We start from the raw sequence: 20,423 nt of genomic DNA, 5'->3' as shown, positions 1-20,423 counted from the left end.
TGTTATATAAATAGTACTCCCTTCATTTTAATTTATGTGAACCTTTTCGAAGTACAAGAGTCAATTTTATAACTTTAACTATGAATTTCGACATATATTTTTCAAATTTGTAAAAATAAAATTTATATATTTAGAAACTATATAAAAAATACTATAAATCATGATAATTTATAATTCAAATAATTTTTTTTTAAAAAGTAAGAATAATATGATCAAAGTAGCACCTCGTGTACTCTTAAATAGTAATAGGTTCCCGTAAATTGAAAAACAGAAGCAAATAAAACAGAGGGAGTGTATATGTTGTAAACCTCACATGGCATCTAGGTCCACACCATATTTTAGACCCCACTAGTAAGTGACCCAACTTGAACGGTGCAACCATACACAGTAACTTGTAATAAATATTATCATAACCGAATATTTACGTTATTTCCTATGCTTGTACTCCGACTATATAAATAGTCACCCTTGTTCTTGAATTCCCATCACAATCACACAGCTCTTATTCTCCAATTTTCTTGCGTTTTATCAAGCTAAGTAGATCAGATTTACCGACATGGCTTTGAAGGTAATTAAATATCTTAAGCATCCTTTACAATTCTGTTTTTCTTCTAGTGTATATTGATCTTGTTTGCAGTTGGTCACTGAAAATTAATCTTTTGAGCTGTGAAATGGGGTTTTTTTGAGATAAATTTTTGTTTTAATTATGGGTTTTGTGTTATATTAGTATTGTTCAATTGGGTTTGTGGATCTGTAGTTTTCATGTGGTTTTGATCTTTCTTTCAGTGTTTTTGTGGATTCAATGATTGGTTGTTATATAATGAATTTTTAATGACTTGGTTTGATCTATTGGCGTAATTGATGTTTTAAGAGTTCTTGTTTAGTAGTTTATACAGTGGTTAGGATGCAGTACATTTTTGGCCTTGTTAAAAGATTTATGCTAATGATTGTGATTTAAGCACTGCTGTAGTAACTGTTTCTTTTTTACATAATGCTTTGTTATGCTTTCTATTGTACTTTGCGATGACCTCTTTACTTCTGTTAATTCTTGCCTGACCTTCTTTGAAATACCCTTTTCTTGAGCCTGAGGGTCTATTGGAAATAGCCTTTCGACCTCTTAAGGTACGGTAAGGTCTGCATACACTCTACTGGTCTACCCTCCCCAGACCCCACTTGTGGGAATATTTTGGGTATGTTGTTGTTGTTGTTGTTGATCGCGATTTAAGCACCGAATTAGATAAAATTAGTCCTGATGCAATGGCAGATGAACCATACCCTGATCACTCGTCACTCGTGAGTAGGAATTTGTGTGTTACATTTTTTGGCCTTCTTAAAAGGCGTATCCTAGTCAATGATGTGTTGTTTATGGCCCAAAAGTAGTCCATAATTTCAACAATTTTTTGAAGATTTCATTTTATGGGAGTCGGTTTTTGAGATTGTTGATATTATTGGCTATAAATATGATGTATCCTTTTGAAGCTTATGTCAATGATTAAATCCACGGAAAACCATTTAGTGAAATATGAAACCTTAGAATCAGAATGAACTATTAATTTATGTGCATTTCCATAATGTTAGGTGATGCACAAAATGCTGTTTCTCGAATTTATATGATGCTACATGGACCAACTTCTGTGTAAACAATCCAACAAAAATTGAAGATCCTCTAGCAACAGCTTTTTGCTTTTACTTATCCCTGTTATCGATTGCCTGGTGCAGGGCCGGCCAGAGGGCCAAGCCACTAAAGCTGGGGCTTTAGGCCCCAAAATTTTGGAGGCCCCATTTTTTTTTTCATCCAATGTTCGCTACCTTATTGAATTTTCCAATTAGCTCGATTTCGAGACACGCAAGATCAATTAGAGAGGGAAGGGCTCCTTAGCAAGATATTTTTTATTATAAAGCGCGAACCCGAAACCTCTAGTTAAGAGAGGATGAGGCATAATTTTTACCTATAACAGATTTATAGGTTAATATTTCTTTTAAAAAATATTGAGCAGAAAAAATAAGGTCAATAAGGTCTCCCGTTAAAGTTGGCTTTAGGCCACCGATCATATTGAGCCCCCCCCGGCCTGGTGTGGGAACTAGTTTACATTCCCTGGTCGAAAACCTATCGTTGCCCCTCCATGTTTCTTATATTGGGAAAAGGAAGGAAAGAAATGCCCCATTTTGTGTTCAGCCTGGCTTTGATTTCTTTCTGCTGTTCATAACCTAGTGGCTGTAATTTTGTGTTCTACTTTTAAGTGACTAGAACAACTGTTGGTTGGCCAGTCGCCTTGCTACTTAGAAGTACACTAGCCTAAACTTTGGTGGTTAAAGCATAGAAATGTAGAGCTGGATTATGGTTGAATCATAGGGTAACAGACGGGCCAAAGCAGTTAACAAAAATCTGAGGGTAATAACACATTACCTAAAGTTGTTTCTGGTGCTTCACCTTGATGTATAAAAGGTAGCATTTCTAGAAGAGCAGAAGAAAGAAGGTGATCCCTTCAGTTCCACCTGGCATTCCTCAAAAATGATATCATAAGTCAAGTTCTATGATGAAGAACAGAAAAACACATAATTCTCACTCAAATTTTCTTTTTTGTAACATGGAGGAAGCAAATTGTTGGCCAGCAGAGTCTTTTACTATGCTGAGGAATGTTTGTCATGCTTCTCTCGTCTAACATTTTGCAGATACTCTTTGGACTAACCGCGAACGAGTCCACCAATGATTTCGAACATACATAATTGATACCCTGAATTGCAAACTCTTAATTGACACCATTAAAGCAGACTAATTTGTATCATAGATTTCCATATACTTTCTTTTGTTGAACCACCAACTCTCTTCATGTCCACTATTAAGGTGGTGGGTTACATCCTTAGTTTATCATTAGGAAATACCTGAAAGTTAAACTTTGCATCCACTGCTAGTCACACCTTTTACTGAAATATTTGGGTTTCAGGAGGAATTTGAAGCGCACGCTGAGAAAGCTAAGACATTGCCAGAGAGTACCTCCAACGAGAACAAGCTTATTCTTTACGGGCTTTTCAAGCAATCTACTGTTGGCAATGTCAACACGAGTGAGTATTATGCTTGAAATGTCCTGATCATACTGATCTACTTGTGCTTCATGTCTCAAACTAGCTTTGTTTTGTTCTTACATACATTCTTATTTATGGGCAGGCCGTCCTGGTATGTTCAACATGAGGGACAGAGCAAAGTGGGACGCATGGAAGGCTGTTGAAGGTATGTGATCTACAGTTTTCAGATTGACTTCCTTTTGTCTTAGCTGTACGAGAAACACAACTAACTGCACTGTGCATCTATGGCAGGAAAATCCACTGACGAAGCTATGAACGACTATATCACCAAGGTGAAACAGTTGCTGGAAGAAGCTGCTGCTTCAGCATAAGGCTCTGCCATCTACGTTGTTAAATTCTTATTGGACTATGTAATCTTATTTTCCAATGGCTTGTTTGATGTTACAGCAGGTGTATGCTTTTACAGGCTGCAAAAGAACACTGCTATAAGTTATGTTTGAACTTTCTATCAATAAACCAAAAAACAAAAAAGAGTTTGAATTTAGTTTCTGTATATGGAGTAATTGACAGCTTGGTTAAAACCTGGTTGCACTGTATGATTTAGCCAAACTAAAAATGTTTATAAACTTTAAAATCATAAGGGATGTTTAATTTATGACTTTTAAGTTATAAGACAGTTTGATAAACTGATAAGCTCAGCCAACAATTCTTAGTTTTTGAACTCATGTCCACCACCTCCTGAGTTTAACTCTTCGTTCGGCATGAGTAGTTTGTCCACCGAGGCTAGGCAGGGAAGACAGAAATCGCCTACAGTAATATTTTGAGTATTTATTTAATTTTCCGATCTTATGAAAGTGGTTAATCAACGTTGTAACGCTTTCTTCAAATGCTTACAAATACTTTCAGGTCCGTTTAAGATTCGGAAAAGGGCCAAATATACCCTGTATTATTAGAAAAGAGTTAAATATATCCCTCGTTATATTTTGAGTTTAAATATACCCTTTTCGTTATATTTTGGGTTCAAATATACCCCTCTGTTATACTTTGGGTTTAAATATACCCTTCCTTCATTAAAATTATCCAAGATGGACGTAGATGCGTAGATCGACGTGACGTATATTCGGTGAGGTGGCATAACACCACGCGTACATGCCACCTCACCACTCTAACCCATTTACCCCTCTTCCCTTCTTCTTCCATCACTACAGTGATTCACCACCATGTCCTCCCCCTTCACAACCTTTGTCACTATTACAACCACCACACCATGTCATTAGCCACCAACATTTAAATCATCTCTTATTAAAAAAAAAAAAAAAAAACATTTTCGGCGCAAATACATGATCTATGTGAAGTAAAACTATGACACAGATATTAACAAGGAACTTATGTATGTAATATATTTGAATTTGCATATAACGAGCAAAATTAGATACCTTGCAGGAGGTAAATTCGACAGAATTTCATCTTCGTTGATGATACACGAAAGAAGAATAGGAGTATAAGCAACTTCACCGTATTTTTGAAATAGAGGAGATGAAAATGTTTTTCTTGAAAAAAAAGATGTTTATAAAATTAACGGCAAAGGCTCAAATATGCCTCTAAACTATACGAAATTGCACATATTTGCCCGTCGTTAAAAGGTTGGTGCAAAGATGCCCCTAACGTTTTTTTTTTTTTTTTTTTTTTTTTTTGGCTATATATGCCCTTGAGTTAACGAAAAATATTGGAGGGCATATTTGTTCAGTTTCGCATAGTATAGGGGCATATTTGATCCATTGAAATTCCTGAATATTATGGCACAAAATATCATTGCATTCCAAAACATAAAAAAATATTTGTAATTACAATCCATCCACCATTGCATTACATCAAAATTATACAACTAAAAGAGCAGATGCAATTACAACCATCTTTTAAAGATTGTATTCACAAACAAGAGCACCATTTCCCCTTTTCAAAAGATTTTTTTACTAATGATAATACCATTTTTATTTTTCAATTTTTTGATGATCTGGATAGTTCTTTCTGGATATTTTTCGTCTTCTCAGTCCCAATATCTACACGATAATGGATGCAACAATTGCCGCAATAAAACATAAACATAAAATAGGAGATAACTTACATTAGACTTATGACACATGAAAAAATGTCTCCCGCAAAGGGTAAAATTTTTTATAATAATAATAGAAAGAGTATCACATTTTAAGCATTTATACGGTTTCTTACATAACATTCAATGTGGTTTGGCCCTTTCGCGAATTTCACACATAATCAAAATTTAGTAGAATTATTTGAAGTCCAAAAGTGAGATGGAGTGCAGTAACTCCACGTCCACAAACCCTTCCACAACTCCACATCCACAAACCCTTCCACAACTATTTGAAGAACTCGAAGCTTCCGACATTTCATAAACAAGTGAAAGAATAAGAGAGAAAAGTGAGGGGTTGTACGATAAGTGTGGAGTTTCAAAATGCAGTTGCAATAAATCATTGGCTAGCATAAAGTGCACTACAAAAAAATCTGAGAACTATTTGTGCCATAATATTCAGGAATTTCAATGGATCAAATATGCCCCTATACTATGCGAAACTGAACAAATATGCCCTCCAATATTTTCCGTTAACTCAAGGGCATATATAGCCAAAAAAAAAAACGTTAGGGGCATCTTTGCACCAACCTTTTAACGACGGGCAAATATGTGCAATTTCATATAGTTCAGGGGCATATTTGAGCCTTTGCCGTAAAATTAATTAAATAAAAGAACATATTATAGAGGACAAATTAGTTAAACCATATCCACAAATTAGTTAAACCATATCCTTACTTATGTGTATGTTCTGCAAATTGCTTGAATTTTTTTAAATTTTTTATTTTATTTTGTAGGTTGCAACAGTAGTCTTGCAAACATTCAATGCTGCGGGAATCTACCAGCGTTTGGTCCATGTAGTGATTTACTAGGGGTGATGCTAATCGTGGCAAAGGTTGTGAAGGGGATGAGATGGTAGTGACTCACTACTAGTGATGGAAGAAGAAGGGGAGGAGAGGGGCAAATGGGTTAGGGTGGTGAGGTGGCATGCCATGTGGTGTCTACCTCACCGAGTTGTCAGCGCCACGTCAGATCTCATGTCCACCTTGAACAATTTTAATGGAGGAAGGGTATATTTAAACTCAAAGTATAACAGAGGGGTATATTTAGACCCAAAGTACAACGGAAAGGGTATATTTAAACTCAAAATATAACGAAGGGTATATTTAACCCTTTTCTAATAGTGCAGGGGTATATTTGACCCTTTTCCATTTAAGATTTGACTTCCAAACCTTGTGAGAAATTTAAACTCACAAATTAAATTCTAAAGGTAACGTGAACTGCCTGACCTAAAAGTATCTTAAAAAATTCATTAGTTCTACAACTTCAAGGAATTCATATGATAGGGAAGAAAACTTAAAATTAAATTAAAGTAGCCATTAAAAGAAATCGCTAGACACTAAAATTGAGTTCAGAAATCAGATACTCTAATCTAAGTGAAGCACTGGTCCACTAGTGTTTGCCAGATTTCTTAAAACATTTTCCAGTTGCTTAGGACCATACCATACCTTTCAAGCCAGGGAAACTGTTTAATGCAGAAAGACCAGGACCAATGAAACTAGTAAATGATAAGCATCCAGATGAGGAATAGTGACATCCAGCAATAATTCAGTGAAAAATCTTCATGCTCTTTTAGTACCTAGTTAGCATTAATAGTTTGCTTCTGTGAAGCAAATTTATGTGCATAGTGGACTTGTCACCCTCATATTGTGCATTCAGTTGGAAAGAAGTCATTGCCCATCTTGACACATCTTGTTAACATAAAGGAGCTATACATCATTTCATTAGCACGGAGGACAAATTCATCAAAAAAGACTATATTTTCAATCATGATTTTACTGAGCCTGTTAACACATAATTATTGACCAAAAGGATATCTAGATATATAATAATCCCTTACACGAGAAGCACCATCTCGGGAAAGGATTCCCTCAAGATCCCCAATAATTCTGGCCAGCCATATCTCTAAATTCCGTTGGATTTCTTTTAAGTTGTTTCGGATGGAGTCAAAGGATCGCTTGGTAGCTAGTTGGGCTTGACCTTCAAACTCGTTCCCGTAATAATTCTTTCCGCTATCAGTTTGTAGTACCGTCAGCTTCTGACCAGTTTCAGATGCACGCTGCTGGAGTCGAAATGCTTCAAGCAAAAATTCCGTCTGTCTTTGGGTCCGGAACTCAGGACTAAGCGTGGCTTCACAAGGGTCACTCGCCTGCTGCTAAGAGGGATATCATTATCAGCAGTATGCTTGTTATAAGTATTTCTTGATTTCGATTTCTTTTGAGTAAAAAAAAAAAAAAAAAAAAAAAACATACTGTCCATTTTTGGAGAATTTTTGGAGAAACCTAAGCATGCATACAATAAGCTTTCAAATCCATGTACTAAATTTTTAAGCAATGAGCTTGTAATTATTACCATTCTTCTGCATAGATCATCGATCTTGCCAGCAAGAGCTTGGTATCTCTTCACCTGCTTCCGCGTTGATGATGGTACCTTAGATGAATCTGTCTTCCCAATTTTTTCCAAATTCAGTAGCTCCTGCTCAAGTAACTTTAGTTTGGAGGAGACTCCTGTTGATTCACCATCTACCTTCCAAGGGGCCTCCCTTCTGGGAAAGCAAAAGCAATCACCCTAGTTAGTTGCCTCAACATCAAAATGCAAACATCTAAGCGTTTCTCTAAACACAGAATGTTTACCTTGCTACAAAATGCTTTAAATGGTGAAGTGAATCGGCAGAATCATATTGCACATCCTGCATTGAGAAAATACATTTTCTTAAGAACCAAAGATAATCGCCACCTAACTACCAAGCTGGTTATTTACTAAGATAGGTCCGCCGACTCACATAACAGGAAGAAGCTGAATAAGAGTCAAAAGAACCTCACCTCTCTCCCCTCCAAGCTTGAAACTAGAATTTAAGCATTTTGAATTTTTCATTTATTTCTCTTTTTGTCCTAACCCTTGTAAATCCGACTTTATCCATTACCAGCTCACAAGGCATAGATCAACTAACAGGTAGGTTTATTTTACAGGTTGTCATATGTTTTCTTTGGCCTTTCTATTTAAGTTGAAGACTAAAGAGTGAAATGCCTCAATTTTCCTCCGGATTGTGATCAATGAAAAGGGTGTCCCTGTACCAAGGTTAAGAAAATCAAAATCTATTCTGCGGTTTCATTCTCAGGAAAGAAAAAAATAGCAGGCACAAATTGATTGTGTGATCTCTATCTAGTCCAAACTCCAAACTTGGCATATTCACCAAGTATAGGCAAAATGTTTCATTGGAGGAACTTGCTTAAATTGATAATATATAAAGTATTACCAAAGATGACGTTGTACGAAAATAAAATCCAGAGACAGACAAGACAAGATACAACTTGCAATAAGAAAGGGAAAGGACATCTTTCCATTGAGGTTGATGAATCTTAAACAGAAACATAACAGATTGATTAGATGTTGACTGATAACTGACAATCCTTTGCTGATATAAGGATCCATTTTTAACCAGATTATCGTTGAACTTCCCAACCGAAGGGGATATCTAAATGGATGGCATTAAGGTCGGTGTTCTATGCCAATAAAACATGGTATTTTCCGACGAAATAGTATTCTTGCTTATTTCGATGATCCTCGATACAGAAGAAAGAGTTCGGGTGGAGTTAATTCACATACATTTTTTCGAGCAAACTATTTAACTAAAGGGGACCATTCTTGAAGCTAGAATTGCAAACCTCTAATAGGACGAAAAAGGTGAAAGAAGAAAAATACGAAACAATGACCTGGTTTTCAAGAAGTGGTCCATAACACCAGTATAGGGTAAAATGAACAGTTAAGGTGAGTACTGAGTTATAATCTTCAGTAAACAGAACCATATCCTGGGTAGTCTGAACTTTCAGTAACCACCAAGAAGATCAACAAACCAATCAAAATTATGTAGAATAGAGACATGACTTTCAACAATAAAGACAAAGCATAAGACAAGTAGGAGATAAACTGAGGACACTAAACTACAGATTTCATTAATAAGCATCTCAGAATGTAACCATTATACAATTCAATTTGAATTTGGCACTGAACTACTCCTGAATAAACCTTCATTTCAGCTTTATCAGAAACAATTAGAACTGGATATTCCTGTGAAATTTTCAGGTATGTGAAGAAGGTTCATACCGCTCTGTACTTCACCGAGAACTCTGTTATCTTTTCTACATCATTGGCCAATATTACTTCAGCCAAATTCTTATTCAACTTCTTTGACTTAATTTTGTTCATCTACATTGCAATGGCTCATTTAGTTCATCAAATAGTTATTATATACAAAAATCAACCTCCAAAACCAAGAAAACTGCAAAAGAAAAGGATAAAGAACAAATAGTGGAACACTAAAAGCAAAAGAGTTGAACAAAGCATATCAGATAGTCAATAAAAGAAGCATCTTTTTCCTAAGTACCACCATAGAAATTGGAAAACAAAATATAAGACAAACACAAAGGGGACAAACTAATCAAAGTTCATCCTATTTTTTCCCTACATGAAGATCATTCTAGCAAAGACTTTGTGTCTTTTTACCACATTATAACAACAACTATAAAGAACAAAAAGTCCCCAAAAAAGAATGAACAAATCATACCTGCCAAGGACTAGCTTTTTCAGCCCAAAACTTAGAAGCAGAATTCAAGTATTCTGAGTTAAACCCATTATTACTTTGTCCATAAACATTACTCATTTGCTCAGCATTAGGTATCCCATTACCCAAATAACACTCTCCCATCCCCCCTTCTGATAACCCAACTTTCCCAAACCTCAAACCCATTTCAGCATAACAATCTCCAATATTACCATCTCCACTAGTACTATTTTCCATCTCACAACCACCCCTTCTACTCATAAAATTCAACATTTCATCTCTTTCACTGATCTCCCTTTTAAGCTCATCAATATTAGCCCTTAACTCACTTTCCATTTTCTCAAACTGTTCAGCTCTCCCTCTTAACTCTGCAATCTCTTCATCACACTCATCAATCTGTTGCAACAACCTCTTCTCTTCTTGTTGCCAAGAATGTCTATGACTTGCAAAGATTTCTACAACTCTTGCATTTGCCTTTGAATCCTCTTTTCTCCTAAAAAGTAACTGCTTTAACTGTTCTTCTGTCTCAATGAGCTGAAAAGTTAGCTCCTTGTTGCGGTTTTGAAGTCTTGGAACTAAAGAAATTGCATTTCTTGGTAAAACCCCAAGAAAGATAGCAAAACTTACACCCAAATATGAGGAGAAAATCTTCTCAAAGTGGTTTTTGTTGGGTTCTAAAGAGAAAGGTGAAATGGGGTTTTCTTGTTTTTCTTGTTGTTCTTCTTGTGCAGCCATTAGTGTTGGAAAGTTGTCTTCAGTGTGGGGAGATTTTTGAGGTTTGCTTTTTGAGTTCACCTTTCTGGTTTGGTTTTTGGTTTTGGTGATTTCCACTCAAAAAGTCACTTCAGGCTTGAGCTCTCTCCCCATGTGACCTTTTGTTTGTGGTCTTCTTTTGCTAGTTAGTCCTTTTTCTTGTTTTTGCAAAAGTTGTTAGAAAGGTTTTTGGGATTGAAGTGAAAAGATGAAAGTGGATAAGAACCAACATTTCAGGAGTCATTTGGACATGATTTGAAATTATGAGATAAAATTTATGGAATAGCCTAAAGAATCGCCTTTCGCTTATTATTACTAGAGACCGAGAGATTTGGCAACATTCATTGAGTTTTAAAGTTTTATTTGGACATGCAATTTGAATTTTTTAAGTTATATTTTTTTGATAGACATAGAAACCCCATAAGTTGTGAAAACCATCAAAACTTTTTTAATTCTTATACAATCTTAATGAGTAAGTCATAATTCATAACAAAATTAATACGTCACTAGAAGGTCTTTCAAAGAAATACAACATCAATTGATCAAACTTTAGTTTAATAAAATGAAAAATTAAACATAAGTTGTAATGTAACTTCTCTTTAATATAATCCTCTCACACGGTTGGTAAGAGTAAAATTTGTTATAAATATACTACCAGTTGTAGATATTTTACTATTTGATATAAATAGTTGCTAAACATGATTGATAAACATATCTACCAACTTATGGATCTATTTTTACAAAATATAAACTTATGGGTCAACTTTTACATTTAAAAATTTTTAAATCATGATTTGAAATCCCAAATCATGCCTTTTTGGATGATTTGAGATTTCATCTCATGAGATGAAATCGCATGTCCAAAAGCCTACTTAAGATAGTGGTCGAAAGACATTGAACTATAACTTATTTTTGGGTCAGTTTTACACCTCAACTATGAGTTCATCTCAACTATGATTTGTTCTCTTTTTTTACCCGAGTTATTATCTTCTATGTATTAAAACACACCTAATTAAGTAGATGATGATAGTTCATGTAGTTACGTGGAGCAACTGATAGTAGGCCGAGATGTGTTTTAATACATACATGATAACAGTTCAGGTAGGAAAAGGGAAAAACTCATAGTTGAAGTTTGAAATTCGCAATAAAGTAATACTTTAGATGTTATTTTTTTTTTTTTTTTTTTTTTTTTTTTACCATTAACCAACTTTTTAGTTATAAATAGATTAAGTTATACACATCATTAAACTATCATATCACCTAAAGAGTATCTAAATATAAGTTTCTTTAAAATAAAAAATTTGTAATCTTGAAAATAAAAGTCTCACCGGTTATAAAAAACAAATATAAATTAACGTTATAAAATATTAAACGTTGTTCTACCAAATAAATCAACTCATCAACTTTTTGCTTAATATGCACCCACTATTAAGAGAAAAAGGTGTAATTGAACACAGTATTTTTGTATCAAAAAGATGCGTCAAATCTTACAAAATACACTAAAAATAATAGAAACTATGAAATTGTATATCTAAAAATGTGAATCTCTATTGAGTCTTTTTTTTTTTCATTCATAATTTCTGTCAAATCTAACGAACAAAAATTTTAACTTATTAGTGTAAGTCAAAAGAGCTCACTTGGACAAACTTAAAAAGCCAAAACGTCTCAAAAATATATTTAAGAACTACTTTGGACTAACCCTAAACATAGGGATCATTTTCTACTTCTCCACAAATCTTATATCCATTATCCCACGACTGAAAATAAATTCATATTTTTTTTTACTTTTTGATCCGGTGTCTCATATTTGTATTGTGGCTTCGATTAATCCGGATTCAAGCCGGGTAAGGCCCATTTAAAAAAGAAACGCTCCCTAACATGATTTTTTTTTTATACCCAGTGTTCGATCCCGAAATCTCTAGTTAAGAGAGGAGTCATATCCATCTCACCACAACACTTGTTGGTAAATAAATCCATCTTCAAAAAAGGAGAGTACTCCAATGTTTTTTTTGTCCTTGGCACACTTCTTAAGAAAATACTAACTCGACCTTACTCGTAATTAAATAATACCTAGTTAATACTAAAGTTTTTTTTACTATATAAAAACTCACTTATCTTAATAGAGATAAATTCGGGAGAAAATAACATTTTTGGACACTTATTTTGTACCAAAATAAAAATAACAAAAGGAAACTGCGATTGACTACAGAATGGATCTTGATTGAAGTTAAGAGATTTAAAAGAATCAACGGTCATTTTAGCATTAAATATTTGATCATGTTTGTTTTAGGCATAAACAATCTGGAATCCGATTCAACAGATTGTGCAGAGTACTGCTGCAAACCATTTCTATATAAGGATTTTTCAGATCTTTAAATGCCTCTTTATGCACTTAACCATTTGAAACTGCAACCAATCAACCTTAACAGGGGCCATTTGGCTTAACTTTTATCTACGTGGTGATTAATAATGAAAATTATAGTATGTGATAATTATTAATAATAAAATTATTATATATGATAATATATGGGTTCTCGCATAATTCTATACGAGTGTTATTTAATTTTATCAATCAAACACTATATTTTTTCAAAAACAGTTTCTTTACCTTCCAAGGTAAGGGTGAAGTCTGCGTACACTTTACCCTCCCCAGACTCCACATTGTGAGATTTAACTGGGTATGTTGTTGTTGTAATCAAACACTATATTATTGTTTAAAAAATGTATATTAGGTCTAATTAAATCTCAAAAGCTAGTTAAAGAAGTGAGGATTAAACAAGACTACATAAAGAGACATCCCATCACGTAAGAGCCCATTGTGGGACTCTGACACCCCTCAAAGACGCCCGGGATTAAACATCTGGACCGCGATAAAAGATGTGGGGCCTAACATCGTGTAAACAATGATTGGGATGGGCATAACTTTGATACCATGTGAAATAAATAGACATTGGACCTCACCGTAATCCAAAAGATAGCTCGAGAGGTGAGAATTGCTCAAGCCATATATAGAGACCTCCCATCCCGTAAGAACTAGCTTCTACGATTGAGCTTGGCGAAGAACTATTTTTTTAACAATTATCTTATACGAGATTTTATATTGGACTGAAATTTTTAAACAACCCTGAGTGGTATGAAATCACAAAACCATAATTCCGAGATAATTTTGTCCGCAAATTAGTGATCAGCAGCACTAAACAATTTAGGTACTATATGAGTGAGAGGGACTACATACTGCAAAAAGATATAAATATTTTGTTGTTTTTCACCTTAGAATTTTGCTAAGAAGCCCGTATAGAGGCCTAGCCTATTGGCTATTGAAAACTCTATCTATAGTTACGGAAAGCCTACCACTGTATAATTATGACACACTTCCAATCCTACATTTTACTGGGAATTGTGCGATGTTTCTATTTCTATCATCCATCCTTTTCTGCATGGCATCATTTCTGTGTCCCCCGTGCATTAGAATAATTCTACTCCCTGTTCATGCTATTTTTTCGATCTTTTTTTTCTTTCTATTTGTCATAGTGACAGATCAATTTTAGATGCTGTGATTTAATATTTAAAAATGTCTTTTAATAACATAATTTGTTTATTTATTCTTATTATATTTGCATGAAATATATGTATGGCGTCCGATTTCAAAACTTTGAGTTTGACCGAGTTCATAGATTCGCAATTGGATCCATTAGTGAATTTGGAAGACCAAGGGAGAAGCAGAGGGGTTTAGTAAAATAGATTAATAGAGGGTGTTTAATTAATTATGAAGTGGCATTTCGTGATATATTAATTATTAAGTGGCATTTCGTGATATTAATAGGTAAAAAGATTGAGGCTCAAAATTTAATAGTTAATGAAAAAGAATAATACTAGCCCTGATTATTAAACGGAGGGCAAAAGTATTAGTTTCCCAAACCACAAGACCGATTTAGGATGTTTTTCATATATTCTTTTTAATAATTCTATTAGCTAAGTTGAAAGATAAGGACAAATATGTACCTAAGACGAAGGTAAAGTTGATTCAAATTTTAAACGGAGAATAACACTAAAGCTTTTAGCAAATTACAGAGACAATTTTATACTTTTTTTTTTCTAGGGAGTAATTGTTTGATAGTAAGTACGGATGTTTAGTGGATATTTCTTATCATGATCAAATTTAGTTTACCCTTTTATCAAATTCAAACACAATAATCTCAAATTAATTACTACTCAATTCTCTAACAAGTCAACACAATTAGGGCCCGTTTGGCCATAAATATCAAAAACTTTTTCACTTTTTTTAAAATTTTGAAGTTGGAGTTGGAGTTGTGTTTAGTAGTAGTTTTTGAAATTAAATTTTTAGTGAAATGTAGTGTAAAAAAAAGTGAAAAAAGTTGAATTTTTTTAAAAATAAGTTTTTCTTGTTTTTAGTATTTCAAAAATACAACAGGAAAAAAAGTGAATAATTTTTGTGGTAAAACGCTAAAAAATAAAAAAATTTCAAAAATTTTTTAGGAAAAAAGTAAAAAGTTTTTATGGCCAAACGCCCACTTATTTTCTTTGAAAACCAAATTCCTTACCCAAAAAGAAAATGATCGTCAGAAAAAGAAAATAAACCTGACGAGTGAAATGCAAAAAGTGAAAAGCTGTGTAATCATTTCAATTCGAAAAGGCGTAAGTTGCCAAATTTTGTATCTCATTGTTTTTGTTTGTTTTGACAAGAAGGGAAACGGGCAAACTGCTAGCCGTACTTAGTAGCGTCATGCAATTTGGGACTTATAATTAGACCTCTGAGAGCTTCATGTGGGATTAAGGAGAATCAATCTCAGAGGATTAGTTGTCATTAGAGCCCATTTGGATTGGCTTATAAGTGGTCAAACCAGCTTATAAGCTGTTTTTTAATTTTTTAGGTATTTGACAAAGCAGCTTATAAACTAAAAAAGTGCTTAGATAACAAAACAAAACAAAAAAAATAAGTTAGGGTTGACTTTTTTTTTTAATCAAACCAAATTTTTTAACTTTTTGAACATAAATCAAACACTTTTTTAAATTTCTCTTAGTGCAGTGTTCTTTAGTCATTTTAGTTAGGGTGAGAGCATATTTTATCCCTTTCACAAAGTGCCCGAGAGTGTTTTAATTTTGCAAGTTCAAAAGGATAAGAATTGCTTCAGACGATAATAGTTGGGGGCAAATAGATTTTGTTATTATAAGATAAAATATCATATTTGCTCTTAAATTATACGAAATTGTCCAAAATTGAACTGAATTTTGAAAAAGGGGTCACTATTCCGGCCCCAGCAACATTCAAAACCTCTAATGCAGTGTTTCTATCCCCAAACTCAAATTAACCACCCTTAGGCCTCAAATCATCTTAAATGAAATTCAAATGAAGAACAATTGCACCTCCGAGTTGAAATTTCACGTATGTCAGAATTTTATCGATATAACTCTCTCATCTATTCTTCTCAGGTCAGATGCCAAAGCTCCACATCAACCTCCTAATACTAAAATAAACTTAGGTACAAAAATTTAGGTTATAAATTATTGGCAACAATATTACGATGATCACGACAAGGTTATAGTGGTTGAGGATCGGTAGTCTTATGACAAAGATAAAATGGTGGCAAGGAAAAATAATAAAGAAGAGCCGTTTATGACACTGGTCCGTTTTTTTATATTAAATTGTGAGGCCCCACTCATGTTTAATTCCCACTCATTTACTATTATTAAACAAAAACAACTAATATAAAAAAAATGTGGGCCACATAATTTAAAAAAATGTGGAGTAATTTTCCAAAATATACATATATCCGTTCCAATTTTTTTTTCAAAAAAGTTATGAGCCCCACATGTATTAAACAAAATAAATTAATATTAAAAAATAGTGGATAATGTCAAAAAAAAAATTGCCTAAATTAAAAAATCAACAATATTTTTAATTTTTTATTAAGTCAATAATTTAACTTGGATTTTCGTAGAAACACAAATATAATAAAAAAATTTTAGAAGAGTATTTGTCGTCCGTTTTTATATATTAAATTGTAGGCCCCACTCATGTTTAATTCCCCACCTATTTCTACTATTATTAAACAAAACAACTAATATAAAAAAAAAAAATGTGGGCCACATAATTTAAAAAAATGTGGGCCACATAATTTTAAGGTATACATATATCCGTTCAATTTTTTTTCAAAAAAAGTTATGAGCCCCATATATATATATATATATATATATATATATATTAAAAAAATAGTACAAATTAATAATGTCCAAAAAAAAATTGCCCTAAATTAAAAAATCAAACAATATTTATGTAATTTTCAAAGTATCTCATTAAGTCAATAATGATAGATTCATTTGCCACGTGTTGCTTTTTTCATTATAATAAAATTTTAAATACGGAGCACAAACTGATGTTATATTAATCGTGTTTTGAACAATAAAACAACTAATATAAAAAAATGCGGGCCCCATATTAAACACGATGCGTATTTATAAACAGGAATATAATAAAGTTGTAAATACGAACAAAAATGCACAATGTTATATTAATCGTGTTTTGAACATAAGTATCCCATATTGACAAAATCAAATGATATATAAAAAAAAAAATGAATCCATATTAAAAAAATAAACAATGTCAAAAAAAAAAGTGCGGATTTGTATTTCACTAATATAATAAAGTTTTATATACGGAACAACGTAATTTTCAAAGTATCTCATTAAGTTATAATGATAGATTCTATTGCTTACGGCGTTTTCGTAAGAAACACAAATATAATAAAATTTTAAATACGAGCACAAACTACAATTTATATTAATCGTGTGTTTTAAAACAACTAATATAAAAAAAATGCGGGCCTTATTAAACACGATGCGTATTTATTTAATATAATAAAGTTTTAAATACGAAGCACAAACCACAATGTTATATTAATTGTGTTTTGAACATAGTATCCCATATTGACAAAATCAAGCAATATATATAATAAAAAAAATTGAATCCCATATTAAAAAAATAAACAATGTCAAAAAAAAAAAAGTACAAACTTTGTATTAAGTAAACACTAATATAATAAAAGTTTTATATATACGGAGCACAAATTACAATGTTATATCAATCATGTTTTGAACATAGTATGTGTGTGTGTGTATATATATATATATATATATATATATATATATATATATATATATATATATATATATGTATATATATTATATACGTAAATATAATACAAACTAATAATGTCCAAAAGGGTGGGCCCCATACTTTGACACCAAGCAATATAAAAAAAAAATAAAAAAAGAAGAAACTATAAAGCATGGGTTTAGACCATGTTTCTTGTTTTTTAAAAAAAAAAAAAAGGAAAAAAAAAGTGGAACTAACACATCCAAACTTACTTTGAAAAAAAAGTGGACCCCATTTATTAACGAATCAAGCAATATTAAAAAAAAATGTGAATCATATTAATAAAACAAACAAATGTTAAAAAACAAATGCTTAGAAAATCAAACAATTAAATCAATAATAATGGACTCTTTAGAATAAGGAAAAAATTAATTTCTACTTTGTTTCATTTTAAACATGTAAAATTAATTTAATAATTTGAATTAGAATTATCTAAATCAAAATTTGATAAAAAATAATAAGTATTTTACACCGTTAAATTAATCGAATTAAAATTGAAAGTATCAAGATATTCAAATATTGCTATATTTATCCGTAAAGAGGAAAATAGTTTCTTTTTAAACAAGTCTTCTCTTTAAAAGGTATTAATAAATTTTCGTAGCAAACACGAATAAAATAAAGTTTTAGATACGAAGGCAAAAACTACAATGTTAAATTAATCGTATTTTGAACACATATATATATATATATTATCTAAACACAACTGTATACATACAGCATATAATCGTGTTTGTTGTGCGCGGCATAGGCCATCTAGTAATAAAGATGAAAGTGAGAGGTCGTTTGCATTGAGTGGTTTTTGTGCGGAACTTTTGTATGTAATTTCCATGAGTGTCATTAGGGTGAAATGGTAGTGGAGTAACAATTATCTTCGAATGGCGTTTTTTTTGTGTGGAGATTCAACTTAGCAAAGTTTCAGAGCAAATTTGAACTATTTTGGATCTTTCAAAGAGAAATTTGATCTTTTTTTTTTTGTATAAAAGACCTGGATGTTGGAAAATTTCTGAAGTGAATGCAGGCATATTTGGATCAATCTTATAACGTAAAGGGTATATATACTTTGACCCCAAATGTCCCCAACTATTAACCAAAGGTAAATTTGAATCATTTCACAAAGTTCAAGGACAAATTTGAACATTTTTCCTTTTTTATACACAAGATATGTAATTTATCATTTTAAAGTAGAATAATATATATATATATATATATATATATATATATTAAAATAAATATTACTCTTCATGTTCCAAATTATTCGTTTGGCACCGTTTCCTTAGTTTGTTGGTTATAAAAAGATTGCTAACTTTCTATATTTAGAAATTTCTAGTCATAACTTTTTTTTCATTTTACTTCTAATGGTGTGATGATTTGTGTTGATCCATTTATAAGCTAAGGTTACTATCACACTCATGTATCAAGACTTTAAGCGCTTTTCATAAACAGGAAAGAAAAACAAAAGTGAATGAAAAATGCAAAGTGAATAAATGGTTAATAAGTTTTAAATTTATGACAAAATAAAATGACTGTAAAATGCTTTTTTTGAGAAAGTGACATTACTTGTCCACACTTACCTGTTTCGTTAATATTTGTTTCGCATGAATAGATATTACTCCCTCAGTTCCTTTTTACTAATCAACATTGATTTTGCACGCCACTTAACAAATTATTTATTTGTTTCACTAAGTTATTCATATTAATTATGTTTTGAAAATTAAAATTAGACCATTAGTACTGTTACAAGCTTGAAAATTAATTATCTAATGATAAGAGTACAATCGAAAAAATAATGGTCAATCTCTTAATTTGCTAAAAACGGACACGTAAAAGACATACTTTATTTTTAATACACTGAATTAATAAAAGAAAAGGAGGGAGCATATAATAAGCTATAGACCACAACCAGAGTGGTTAGGTATCAGTTGTAGTACTTTCACCGTTCAAATTTGGAGCTAGTGGAGCAACATAATTTAAGTAGGCGTTTGGCCATAGAAATAAAAAACTTTTTCATTTTTTTTTTGGAATTTTGGAGTTGGAATTGTGTTTGGCCATAATTTTTGAAATTATATTTTTTGTTGAAATCTAATGATTTTGGTTGTGAAAAACTTGAAAAACAAGTTTTTCTTGTTTTTAAATTCGGAATACGGCTTCAAACCCAGTATTTGAAATTTTAAATGGCTAATTCAATTAGGAAAAAAAGTGAAAAAAATTTCCGGAAAAAAGTGAATAATTCTTATGGCCAAACGGGCCCTAAGTAAGAACACATACAAATTCATGAGAATTTAAGTTATATACACAAATTAAATAAAAAAACTTCTTACACTATCGGTGAATCTTAATATATAATAGAAGGTTTATTATCATTCTTACTAAATTACCAATTACTTATCAAAAACTGTATACATAAGTATATCATATGTGACCGTAAATATTTTTATGTTGTTTATAGATAAAAGTTAGTAAAATACATTTGGTCGAAGGAAATATTATTCTTGAAAATGTTTACCAATTCATAAATGCTTTGCCGCAAGTGGAAAGCATTAATTCGTGTTTGTTGTGCAGGCAATTTCATAAATGCTCTCTAAGGTCGTTCCCTTGACTCGTCACTGCGGACCAAACATGCATCTTTATTGATGCCAACTACAATTCATAGTTTTCATAACTATGCATACAATTTATTGACCACCAACTCTTTTTCTCAACCTTTTCATATAAAAAGTTATGGAGCTTTTACTCGTAATAGTGTTGACTTTTTGACAGGAAAT

General features: G+C 32.2%; 2 protein-coding genes across 3 annotated transcripts; one reads left to right on the top strand and one right to left on the bottom strand.

Moving 5' to 3' along the window:
* The first annotated feature begins 395 nt into the window (after window positions 1-395).
* Window positions 396-3,577, top strand: LOC132030055 (acyl-CoA-binding protein). The gene is made up of 4 exons (XM_059419526.1): window positions 396-568; window positions 2,946-3,063; window positions 3,167-3,229; window positions 3,316-3,577. The coding sequence occupies exons 1-4, from the start codon at window positions 557-559 to the stop codon at window positions 3,393-3,395; spliced, it is 273 nt and encodes a 90-aa protein (XP_059275509.1). The 5' UTR covers window positions 396-556; the 3' UTR covers window positions 3,396-3,577.
* A 3,288-nt stretch (window positions 3,578-6,865) lies between these two features.
* LOC132030054 (uncharacterized) lies at window positions 6,866-10,705 on the bottom strand. 2 transcript variants are annotated; one of them, XM_059419524.1, is made up of 4 exons: window positions 9,738-10,705; window positions 7,807-7,862; window positions 7,526-7,718; window positions 6,866-7,328 (listed from the first exon to the last, which is right to left on the bottom strand). In XM_059419524.1, exons 1-4 carry the CDS (start codon window positions 10,467-10,469, stop codon window positions 6,972-6,974), a joined length of 1,338 nt encoding a protein of 445 aa, XP_059275507.1. In that variant the 5' UTR covers window positions 10,470-10,705; the 3' UTR covers window positions 6,866-6,971. The 2 variants fall into 2 exon arrangements, with proteins under 2 accessions (XP_059275507.1, XP_059275508.1); XM_059419525.1 differs by having other exon boundaries at window positions 6,866-7,325; window positions 9,738-10,697.
* Between the last annotated feature and the right edge of the window lie 9,718 nt (window positions 10,706-20,423).

This window comes from Lycium ferocissimum, chromosome 9 (genome assembly GCF_029784015.1).
Source record: "Lycium ferocissimum isolate CSIRO_LF1 chromosome 9, AGI_CSIRO_Lferr_CH_V1, whole genome shotgun sequence".
In the NCBI taxonomy this organism is placed as follows: Eukaryota; Viridiplantae; Streptophyta; class Magnoliopsida; order Solanales; family Solanaceae; genus Lycium; species Lycium ferocissimum.
This window is presented reverse-complemented; position numbering and strand designations above follow the sequence as displayed.

What these genes read in the sequence shown, in the direction of transcription:
- LOC132030055 (XM_059419526.1), top strand. An exon ending in TGTTGGCAATGTCAACACGA is followed by an intron (nt 3,064 to 3,166) that starts GTGAGTATTATG and finishes ATTTATGGGCAG; the next exon opens with GCCGTCCTGGTATGTTCAAC. An exon ending in CGCATGGAAGGCTGTTGAAG is followed by an intron (nt 3,230 to 3,315) that starts GTATGTGATCTA and finishes CATCTATGGCAG; the next exon opens with GAAAATCCACTGACGAAGCT.
- LOC132030054 (XM_059419524.1), bottom strand. Translation starts at nt 10,469, where the DNA reads ATGGCTGCACAAGAAGAACAACAAGAAAAACAAGAAAACCCCATTTCA. An exon ending in AAAAAGCTAGTCCTTGGCAG is followed by an intron (nt 7,863 to 9,737) that starts GTATGATTTGTT and finishes TTCTCAATGCAG; the next exon opens with GATGTGCAATATGATTCTGC. An exon ending in TTAAAGCATTTTGTAGCAAG is followed by an intron (nt 7,719 to 7,806) that starts GTAAACATTCTG and finishes TTGCTTTCCCAG; the next exon opens with AAGGGAGGCCCCTTGGAAGG.